We start from the raw sequence: 11834 nt of genomic DNA on the forward strand, positions 1-11834 counted from the left end.
AAAAATGCAAATTAGCCCATTTTTTTACTCACCCTCAAGAATTCCTAGGTGTATATGACATTCTTCTTTAGACGAATACAATCAGAGTCAGATTATAAAATGTCCTGGCTCCTCCAAGCTTTATAATGGGAGCTTCTGAAGCGAAGCGATGGGTTTGTGTAAGAAAAATATCCATATAACTTTATCAACTAAAACAACTAGCTTCCGACAGACGGTCGTTCGCATCGACTTGCGGTGAAAGAGTAAAGGTCCTTGCACTCTGAGTCCAAAATTTTCGTATACGTTTTTTCGTATTCGTCATTCTGTGGCTCTGAATTGTCAAAACACCATTCAAAATGCTTGCTACGGATGCAAAAAAACACAGACAATCGAACCCGATCCAAATTTTTTTATGACGGATGAAAGTTTCGGAGGCCATGATTGACATAACGTGAGGTTGTAATCATTTTTTAATGTGTGAAAATTTTGTGTGTGACACGAATTTCGGACCTTAACCCTTGACCTGACGCATGACGTATTGACTTCTCTTAGTTCCCATGATGTAAACTACATTTAGTAAACTAAATTGAACATTGACTAACAAAATGTTTTTGCTTCATCTTAAGTGAAAATTCTACTTTTATATTATTGATAGTTTACCTTTTGTTTATGGTGAACATAACCCCACCACCCCCCCCCCCACCACCCCCCCCTCTTTTTTTATTGCTTATTTACAATTTTAAAAAAAAACATCTTTTGTAGTTGTCACAATTGGAATCGGTGTTTATTGAAGCTGGTTTGAGAAGAATATTTTTTGAGCTATGAAAGCTATGATTGAGCTACCTTTTAAAGCATTTTTTTCTTCTGTCATTGTAAAGGGAAGATTCGGTGTGAGCAAACCTCTCAGTGACACCCGGTCTAATCTGGTCGCTCTGCCCGACATGCTGTCTGCACTGTGTGTATAAAAGGCACGCTGAGGAACAGTTTTTAGCACACACACACACTCCCCCACACACATTTACAAACAAACACAGGCTCACACACACGCATACACTCACACACACAAACACACACACTTCTGTCCCCTTAAACAACACATCTCACAAAACTTTCTGCATTTTTACATTTTCAAAAAAACACATTTTATTATGTTTATTAATTAATTTTCCTTGTGAGGACCAGAAAAAAGGTCCTCACAAAGTAGGGAATTTCAAGTTTTACTATTTGTCCTCACAAGTATAGCTAATCATGCTCACACACACGCATACACACACGCACATTCACACACACACACACACACACTGACTGAATTACTCGAGACTGTTTACTATGGAAGAGACTGATGTTCAGTGTAAAGCCCTGTTCACACTACAAGCGACTTTGTGGCTTCATGTCGTCAGTGGCTGGCGATGAGGTCGCTAGTGGGCGTTCCCACTACTCGTTGCCTTTATGAATGACATCCAATGATGTGGAGAAGGATCATGTGCGCTCCGCTCCTATTGGTTGTCGCTTCCGAAAGTCGCTCTTAATTTGCATAAAGTTAAACAGATCTCACCTTTGTCGTGTCGCCAGACACGCCCCATCCGGTAGCCAACGGTCGCGACCGCGCATGTCACCAGAAGTCGCCCGCTCACCATTGAAAATTTATGGTATCGCGTCGCTTGATCGCGTGTAGTGTGAACGCAGCTTAAGAGCGTTCAGAGGTGTTAGCGAGTTCTTCTGATTGGATCTAGCGTCCACAGGTCCTCAGTGTCTCAGTGTAATCAGTGTTTCAGTGTCTCAGTGTAATCAGTGTTTCAGTGTCTCAGTGTCATCAGTGTTGCAGTGTCTGAGTGTCATCAGTGTTTCTGTGTCATCAGTGTCTCAGTGTCATCAGTGTTTCAGTGTCATCAGTGTCTCAGTGTCATCAGTGTTTCAGTGTCATCAGTATTTCAGTGTCTCTGTGTTATCACAAGCTAAATTTGGTGACAGAAAATTAATTACATGGACTTGACACACATGCACACATCATTACCTGGTTATGCCTGCATTTACCATCTTTAAGCTTTTAGCTTTTTTTGCTCATTGAGATGCCACCTAAGCTGAGGGGTCAGCCTGAGGAGGGTACTGAGCAAAACAGGGACAAGGTGCAACTTCAGTCCACTGCTGAAGTTACTTCATCTGGAGGAGAAGGGGCCATCACCAGTCTTGCTCGATGTTCGGGAGTTTTATGGAATATCAGCGAGACCGTGATGACAGGCAAGAGAGAGAGACGGCCCATCGGGAACAACAATACAGCATCAGGTCAGCCAGATACAGCTGGACTTTGAACACACCAGGGCTGGGGTTTATACTACGGGGAAACCAGCTCGAGTGATTGACCAAGAGCTACATATGGCAAGGCCGGAAGACAACGACGACATTGAGCATTACCTCACAGCCTTTGAAAGACTGGCAGAAGTCTTCAAATGGCCAAAGGAGGACTGGGCTATACCGTTGTTGACTGGTAAAGCACAAAGTGTTTTTGTCTCTATGGACCCAATGCTGACACAGGACTAAAACGCGGTCAAACAGGCAATCTTGTCTAAATATGAAATAAACTCTGAAACCTATAGACTGAGCTTCCGAGGGCACGAGACGGCAATTGAGGAAACTCCCCGAGAACTTTACGCCCGCATCAAAGATCTGTTCTACAAATGGGTAAAGTTTGGCAGTTGCAACAAGGAGGACATTATGGAGACTCTGGTGTTGGAGCAATACTTGCGCGTGCTCTACCCGGAAATAAGGACTTGGGTCAAAGAAAGGAATCCCTCCACTGCTGAAGAAGCTGCTACGCTTGTGGAGGTCTACATTGCTGCACGAAAAGGGGTAAGTCTGAGGGAACTGGAGTTGGTTCAAACTCTCATACCACTAGCCAAGCCAAAATCCTGAAGCCCATCCACATTAAGACTTACTGTTAAGGCCCCACCACTAGGGCAAAATTCTGACAGGGCCGATGTTGTGTGTTTCATTTGTGGAGAATGTGGTCACACTAGCCCCCTTTGCCCCTTGAAAAAGCCCAAAACCACCAGTCTATGCTGGGTGCCCCGTCCTATTCATTCCCTCACCCATGCCCATAACCCAGAGCCCACTATAACCATCTTGCTTAATGGCAAACCACTCACTGCCCTGATAGACACAGGTTGCTCCTGTACAGTCTCAGTTCATCCCTAGAGATATATGGAATGAGGATGAAACCATTTCCATTGTCATCGTACATGGAGATAGAACAGAGTTACTCCTTTTCTCCTTTGGACTCCTGTACACTCACCCAGTCAGAGGTCCTCTTGATGTTTTACGAGTGGCCTGGGAAGCATCAGAAAAGCCAGGTCAAATAAACATTATTTCTTATGTCCTGAAGATGAGAGAACAGTTGGAGAAAACTACAGCTATGGCTCGGAAAAACCTCCTTCAGAAACAAGCATGTCAAAAGGAATGGTATGATCAAACAGCCAGAACCCGCAGCTTTGAAGAAGGAGATGAGGTATTGTGACTTTTGCCTACTTCAGAAAACAAGCTACTGGGCAAGTGGCAGGGCCCTTACTGGGTTCAATGGGAGGTAGGCCCAGTCAGCTATGAAGTTTACATTCCATCTAGAAGTAAGCCATTGCAGACATTTCATGTTAATCTACTAAAAAGATGGCATGTACGTCCTCCATCCTCTGTTTCTCCAACTGTCACTAGTGAATCAAGTCCAGAGCAAACCTTGTCCATCCAAACAGTGGAGGACGAAGAGGAAGTAGAGGAATAATACTTCCCTGTTCCTCGCTAATCTGCTCAACTGGACTTGAGCCAACTGTCAGAACATAAGAAACAGCAATTACTGGACCTTATACCACCAGGTCTATTTAAAGAGACACCTGGTCTGACCAACGTGGTATCACACCACATTAACATACACAGTTCTAAATCCATTCGCCAACCTGTTTACAGAATACCAGAACGACTCTTGCCTGTCTTTAAAGATGAGTTGGAAACCATGCAGAGTCTGGGGGACATAGAGCCATCTGCCAGTGAGTGGAGTAGTCCAGTCATCTTGGTGCCCAAGAAGGATGGCAGTCTTCGTTTCTGCTTGGACTTTCGGTCCAAGGTAAACTGCGTCAGTAAGTTCGACTCCTATCCCATGTCCAGGGTAGATGACCTTGTGGAACGACTGGGACGAGCTAAGTACATCAGCACCCTAGACCTATGTAAGGTCCCGTTGACCCCAGAGAGTCTGTAAGTGACAGCCTTCTGAACACCATTTGGACACTTCCATTTCCGTGTACTACCTTTTGGAATCCATGGTGCACCGTCCACCTTCCAACAAATGATGGATCAGCTCATGCGAGGTACCGAGGGGTACGCAGCTGCCTATCTAGATGACATTGTCGTCTATAGCTAATCATGGGAAGAACATCTGCTTCACCTGAAGGATGTTCTAGGGAGGATTAAAAGTGCAGGCCTCACCCTTCGCCCTGACAAGTGCCTTTTGCCCAAACGAGAAACACAGTATCTGGGATTCGTTCTGGGTCATGGAGTGATTCGACCTCAAGTCAGCAAAATTGAGGCTGTTAAGTCTGCTGGAAGGTCACAGACTAAGAAACAGTTCCCTTCCTTGGGCTAAGTGGGTGGTATAGACGGGTTTTACCAAACTTTTCTGCTCAAGCTGCTGCACTGACCACTCTCACTAAGAAGGACAATCCAAACAAGGTGGTTTGGACCGATTAATGTGAACTTGCTTTCCAGGGCTTATAAGACACTCTGCAAAGAGCCAATACTGCAGAGTCCTGATTTTGAACAGGCTTTTACTGTACAAACCGATGCTTGACCGACACCGAGCATGGCATTGGAGTCGTTTTGTTGCAGGGGAAGTCAGGACAACTAAGACCGGTGGCTTACATAAGTAGGAAGCTCCTTCCCCATGAGTCTAGGTACTCTACGGTGGAGAAGGAGTGTTTGGCTATCAAATGGACCCTGGACACCCTACGTTATTATTTGCTGGGCCGCAAATTTAGACTGGAAACTGATCAGCGGGCCCTGTCCTGGTTGGGTCAAATGAGAGAAACTAATTCTAGAATTACAAGATGGTTTAAAGCTATACAACCATTTGATTTTTAAATCCTTTATAGATCAGGCACCCAAAACTGTACTTCTGACTACCTTTCACGGACATGAGGTGTCTGGAGAAAGGGGGGGAAATTAATTACATGGACTTGACACACATGCACACATCACTACCTGATTATGCCGGCATTTACCATCTTTTTAATTTGAATGGTGTTGTGTAATTGTGTTCCCTATTTGAAGTTAGTCTGATATATATATATAATTTATTTATTTTTGTCTGTTTGCCCCAACATGTTGTTCATGTTTTTTTTACTTCACAACCCAGTTTAATTGCAGTCAGAATTAAGCCTACTTTTTATTTCTTGTAAGAATTCCCCCCAAAACTTTGTTTTGACTGTTGAGCCTTCTAGGCTCATGCTGCACCATCAAACAGTCCATCTGACTCAAACAGGTTTTTGTAGCATTAGCATGCCCCTAATTGGAATGAACCATTTCTAGTTTTGTCTGGAGGAGGGGGAATAGCAGCTAAACAATTCTTTCCTTTTCATTTCCTTTTTTTGTTTTTTGTTTTCTGTCTGTGGTCAAGTACCCATGGGTTTACACAGTGTTATTTGAGAATATGTTAGTGTTTCATTATTTTGATTTTTCTGTATAATGTATTGTATGTTTGGTCCTTGCTTGGTCATTTGGTACAGGCCGAGGGTGGACTTAGCCCATATAAATAGGGAGCTGTAGAGCTTATCAGGTCAGTCTTGGTTTGTTTAAGGCCAAAGGTAAGACCCTGTTGCAAATTGGACCAAATTATCTGCCGTAGCCTTTCTTTGCACATTGTTTCAGTTTTGTTTTGTTCAGTTGTTTGTATTTCAGTATGTGACCATGTAAATATTTAGTTTTTAACTTTTTCATCATAATAAACCACCTTTTGGGGATCCTCTGAACCTCTGTCCAGCTTGTTTAAAGTTATTCTCTCTGACCACTGTGCCATCTCTTACAAGTGTTATCAGTGTTTCAGTGTCATCAGTGTTCAGTGTCATCATTGTTTCAGTGTCTCAGTGTCTCAGTGTCTCAGTGTTTCAGTATCCCAGTGTCTCAGTGTCTCAGTGTCCCAGTGTCTCAGTGTCCCAGTGTCATCAGTGTTTCAGTGTCTCAGTGTCTCAGTGTCATCAGTGCCTCAGTGTCCCAGTGTCTCAATGTCTCAGTGTCTCAGTGTCTCAGTGTCCCAGTGTCTCAGTGCCTCAGTGTCCCAGTGTCTCAGTGTCCCAGTGTCCCAGTGCCTCAGTGTCTCAGTGCCTCAATGCCTCAGTGTCTGTGTCCCAGTGTCCCAGTGTCTCAGTGCCTCAGTGCCCCATTGTCCCAGTGTCCCCGTGTCTCAGTGTCACAGTGTCTCAGTGCCTCAGTGTCTCAGTGCCTCAGTGTCCCAGTGTCCCAGTGTCTCAGTGCCTCAGTGTCTCAGTGCCTCAGTGTCTCAGTGTCCCAGTGTCCCAGTGTCTCAGTGCCTCAGTGCCCCATTGTCCCAGTGTCCCCGTGTCTCAGTGTCACAGTGTCTCAGTGTCCCAGTGTCTCAGTGTCTCAGTGTCTCAGTGCCTCAATGCCTCAGTGTCTGTGTCCCAGTGTCCCAGTGTCTCAGGGTCTGTGTCTCAGTGCCTCAGTGTCTCAGTGTCTCAGTGTCTCAGTGTCTCAGTGTCTCAGTGCCTCAATGCCTCAGTGTCTGTGTCCCAGTGTCCCAGTGTCTCAGGGTCTGTGTCTCAGTGCCTCAGTGTCTCAGTGCCTCAGTGTCTCAGTGTCCCAGTGTCTCAGTGTCCCAGTGTCTCAGTGCCTCAATGCCTCAGTGTCTGTGTCCCAGTGTCCCAGTGTCTCAGGGTCTGTGTCTCAGTGCCTCAGTGTCTCAGTGCCTCAGTGTCTCAGTGCCTCAGTGTCTCAGTGTCCCAGTGTCTCAGTGCCTCAGTGTCTCAGTGCCTCAGTGTCTGTGTCCCAGTGTCCCAGTGTCTCAGGGTCTGTGTCTCAGTGCCTCAGTGTCTCAGTGCCTCAGTGTCTCAGTGCCTCAGTGTCTCAGTGCCTCAGTGTCTCAGTGCCTCAGTGTCTCAGTGTCCCAGTGTCCCAGTGTCCCAGTGTCTCAGTGTCTCACTGTCTGTGTCTCAGTGTCTCAGTGTCTCAGTGTCTCAGTGTCTGAGTCTCAGTGCCTCAGTGTCCCAGTGTCCCAGTGACTCAGGGTCTGTGTCTCAGTGCCTCAGTGCCTCAGTGTCCCAGTGTCCCAGTGTCTCAGGGTCTGTGTCTCAGTGCCTCAGTGTCTCAGTGCCTCAGTGTCTCAGTGCCTCAGTGTCTCAGTGCCTCAGTGTCTCAGTGCCTCAGTGTCTCAGTGCCTCAGTGTCTCAGTGTCCCAGTGTCTCAGTGTCCCAGTGTCTCAGTGTCTCACTGTCTGTGTCTCAGTGTCTCAGTGTCTGAGTCTCAGTGCCTCAGTGTCTCAGTGTCTCAGTGTCTGTGTCTCAGTGCCTCAGTGTCTCATTGTCTCAGTGCCTCAGTGCCTCAGTGTCTCAGTGTCTCAGTGTTTCAGTGTTTCACTTCAGTGTTTAAAGGCTGGAGTTCCTCTGAACCTCATCATCTCTGCCCATTGCATTTAATGGAAACCACATGCATCACATTCAGCAGGGAAGTAAAAGGCTGTTCCAGCTTCAGCCTGGACTCTATTTCTGTTTCCAGTAGCCGTAACAGCACTGGTTATGTGTGTGATTTCTTTAGGACTATCATTGACATCTGTGTAATTTAGAGGAAGCTCACTTGCATTAGACGTTTCTTACATCAAACCAGTATTATGTGAAGAGTATGTCAACACTTTTGGATAATGATATACTATTTGTAGTTTTTGGTGGCAGCCAGAACGTCTTTCAAATCATTACACTACAGTTTTATTATGCTGTGTATGTTAAAATATTGTGTGAGTCATTTGGTCATATATTAAAGATCTCATGAAGCTTATTGAGAGCGTTTATATGCCATACTGTAAAAAAGGATATGGTCAATACGTTATGACAACATGTTTCTACATTGCTTTAACTCATCAATATAAGTTAAGCAATTGTAACTTTTTTTTATACGTTATACAAGATTCAATTCATTTTTTTAAAGGCATTTTAATGTATTTTAAGTTGATATGACTTAAACATCCAAGTTGATTGTACTTAAAAATTTAAGGAAGCAACTTTTTTTACAGTGCTTATGTTCCTAAAGTGATGGGCACTCTTATTAGGAGATGGTGATGGCGCAGTGGATAAGATACATGCCTTTGGTGTGAGAGACCCGGGTTCGAATCCACTGTGAGACACCAATGTGTCCCTGATCAAGACACTTAACCCCTAGTTGCTCCAGAGGCGTGCAACCTCTGAAATATAGCAATTGTAAGTCGCTTTGTATAAAAGCGTCAGCTAAATGAATAAATGCAAATGAGAGAAAACAGTATTTGTCAAACCCTCTTACTTCAAATTAAGGAAACATATTTTAGCACTACTGTAATAACATTAACCGCTTATACTTTTGAATAGATTTCACTGATTACTGAAGACATCAGCGCTTGCAAAGTGCTTCTCTCAGCCCCTCACTGACTCGTGGAGCCAAACAGAGGATCATTTATTAACCAGACGCAACACAAAGTCTCATGGGACACACTGATCAATAATGCTTTACCTGCAGGACACACAGCTTTCAGCAAGTAGAAGTGCTCTGATCTAATGACAGATCAATGTGAGCCAGTGTTACTGGAAATATACTGAACACATGACTAGTGTCCACATGCATTTTATAATCGTTATATATATATATATATATATATATATATATATATATATATATATATATATATATATATATATCATTGTGTATAGAATTGTGTTGTGCCTTGAACTACACTCTTCAAAATAAAAATCCAAAAAGGTTTTTTTTTACAGCAATGGCATACAATACCTCAAAGAACCTCTCAGTGTTCAGTTCTTAAAAGTGTGAAGAACATTCAAATAGTCTAAAGAACCTTTTACCACTATACACTATTAAAAATAAAAGTTGTTTATTAGCATCAGTGGTTTCATGAAGAAACTTTAACATCCATGGAAACTTTTCGATGGACAAAGGTTCTTTATAGTGGAAAAGGTTCTTTAGATTAAAAAAAAAAAAAACATTTTGTGGAATTGAAAGGCTCTATGTTAAACGTTGTTTATGGAACGATAATTTCCAATAAAGAATTTTTAAGAGTGTATCTCTACTTGATCTGACCTTGAAATGCTGAAAAAGATGTTTTGTTGCTCATATTTTCAGAGTGATGACCTTAAATTCACGGGAGGTCATAAACCTTCATCTATTCTCAGCTCCTGAAAGAGGAACCGCTGCAGGGCTAATTTAAATACCGTCTCTCATAGCCATAATTCACCGTTTCCTAGTGTCTCTTTCCCAGGACAGAAATAGTGCTGACTCCCTTTGCCATTGCTGTAAAAACCCCCTTCATTTTTAAGAGTTATGCATGTTTAATGTTCTGTTCTTCATGGAACCATAGATGACAATAAAGAAGCTTTATTCATTAACTCATTTCTTAATGAGTTTAACTATCCCTTATCCAAAGAGAACCGGGATTCGTTATTTTTAAGAGTGCACTGGAAAGAGTAAAAAAGTGCAATTTTAACTATTAAAAATAAAGGTTCCAAAGGGGGTTTTTACCATAGAAGAACCATTTTTGCTTCCCCAATGAACTATTCAGTGATCGGCTCTTAAAATAACCATTTTCAAAGTGTGAAATTTTTATAACTGATAGAAACTGTTTTAACTATATCCCTTGTGTCACGATGCACACGGGAAGCAGAGAATCCATGAGAAGTATTTTAATAAAGGGTAATCCAAACTCGTCGTCAACATGCAGGGGTCAAAATCAAAATAAAGCCGTAAAAACAAGAAACAAAACAGGAACTCCAACAATAACAGACCTGAAGATGTGTGACACAAAACAAGGAATCTGTAACAAATACTAAAACAGACAGGGTATTTATACACACAATCTAACAAGGTGATGGGAAACAGCTGAGTGCAATGAACTGATGAGTGACAGACAGAATGCTGGGAAATGAAGTCAAATGTGAAAGACACAGTGAAAACGAAGACCTCTAGTAACAAACAAGGGAAACACAACCATTAGCTTGGAGTGAGATTTTGGGGGTTAATGAGGCTATCGGTTCACGTGCCGCAAGGCTCTAGCTATCTGTCATGTCACATTTAAAACGCAAAAACGGTATTGTTTGAATTTCGTAATATAATTACAAAAGTAACCTGCTTTATCTTGTCTGTTGCGGTGTCAGTGTCCTCTTTGCTTCGCAATTTTTCTCTGCGTGAGAAAATGGATGTGTGGCGTGAGTGCGTGTGAAAACAGGCAAAACCGTGCGTCACACGGCGAAAGCGTGAGAGTTGGCTCTGTAGTTGTCAAGTTATTTTAAAGATCCTGCTCACTAAAACTGTCATTGATACCATAAGGATCTATTTTCTAACCCTTAAAATAAAAAAATATTTTTATTGCCATAGCCCAATAATGATGCTTTTATTCAGTCATATTACATAATATATTTATATATTGTAAGTGATATAATATATTCAAATAAATAGCTTAGATGTTACCACATTCATTGTTTCCCAGAATCAACTGTGCTTGTTTTGAAAGTGAATCCACCGCTGATGGTTTTTGTCTTTTTGTTCTAGATGGACCTGAAGCTACTTTTCATATCAACATTATTAGGGATCATTTGTTGCAGTCGTGCACAGCAAGGTAATGTGGACTTTTCAGATCACCGAAGCTTGAAATGCTGTAACTCTTTCTGACTCCATCAGAATTAATAAGCGCTGGGTTTGTTTTGAGGTTGGACAGTTAAATACTGTCCTTATCCTTAATGGAAAACAGTAGTGGTCTCTGGCTCCAGTGACTGTAAGCCAGAGCAATGTGAACGAATCTCTGGCCAGATTTAAAACGCTGTGTCTCCTGTGTTCTGCAGAGGGCAACGAGTGCATCAAAGCCAACGCTTTATCCTGTGGCGAGTGCATACAAGTGGGGGCTAAATGTGGATGGTGCACTGATACCGTGAGTAGCGTTACAATGCTTTAACTCTCCATCGCTGAAACAAACACATTTATTGCCCTGATATGTTTGTGCAGCATCATCACACTCATAATCACAGCTGTACTGATATATTCAGACCATGATATTGCCTTTATAATTCAGTTGTATGACCAAACAGACATGATGTGACTCAAACTACATCATTTGATATTAATAGTTATGGCAGATTTGCCAGGAACAGTAATGGCGGATAAGTGTTGCCATTCCATTCGTATTTGGAAATCTCATTCCTCATGGAAAGATCGTGGTGATGCTTGAGTTTGTGCTTATATTATTCTTTATAAGGAGTTTCAGGCATCAATAATTATAAAGATAAAGATTAATAAAGATTATGGAATCATTAGATCCACAAACAGGCACTGCAGGAACCAGAGGACAGTGATGATGTCATTACTATTGTCTTATTAATTTACTAATTAGATTTTAAGTGTATTTCGTTTGTGTATTCACAATATTTGTTTCTTTAGATTAATTAACTTTAAGATGATTTTCCTTTCTAAAATGTTCTATTTATTATATGATTTTTATATTTTTAGTAGTACTGTATGCTTCATTAAATGTTTTGTATGGAAACGTACACTAGCATTAAAAAGTTTGTTGTTTTTTTAAATTAATATTCATCAAGGATGCATTAAATTGATTAAAAAAA

At 42.1% G+C, this 11834-nt stretch overlaps 1 protein-coding gene across 3 annotated transcripts in view; it reads left to right on the forward strand.

Moving 5' to 3' along the window:
* Positions 1-11834, forward strand: part of itgb1a (integrin, beta 1a) — a 70731-nt gene that overhangs the window by 18594 nt on the left and 40303 nt on the right. For 2 of the 3 annotated variants that reach the window (XM_077224994.1, XM_077224992.1), the window contains exons 2-3: positions 10771-10837; positions 11061-11146. In XM_077224994.1, coding sequence (XP_077081109.1) covers positions 10771-10837; positions 11061-11146 — 153 coding nt within the window. Of the gene's footprint in view, positions 1-10768; positions 10838-11060; positions 11147-11834 lie in introns of all 3 variants that reach the window. The other variant, XM_077224993.1, reaches the window with a different exon arrangement.

Source organism: Siphateles boraxobius, unplaced genomic scaffold (assembly GCF_051911475.1).
Source record: "Siphateles boraxobius isolate OS27281-9 unplaced genomic scaffold, OSU_SipBor_1 97, whole genome shotgun sequence".
NCBI classification, from domain to species: Eukaryota; Metazoa; Chordata; class Actinopteri; order Cypriniformes; family Leuciscidae; genus Siphateles; species Siphateles boraxobius.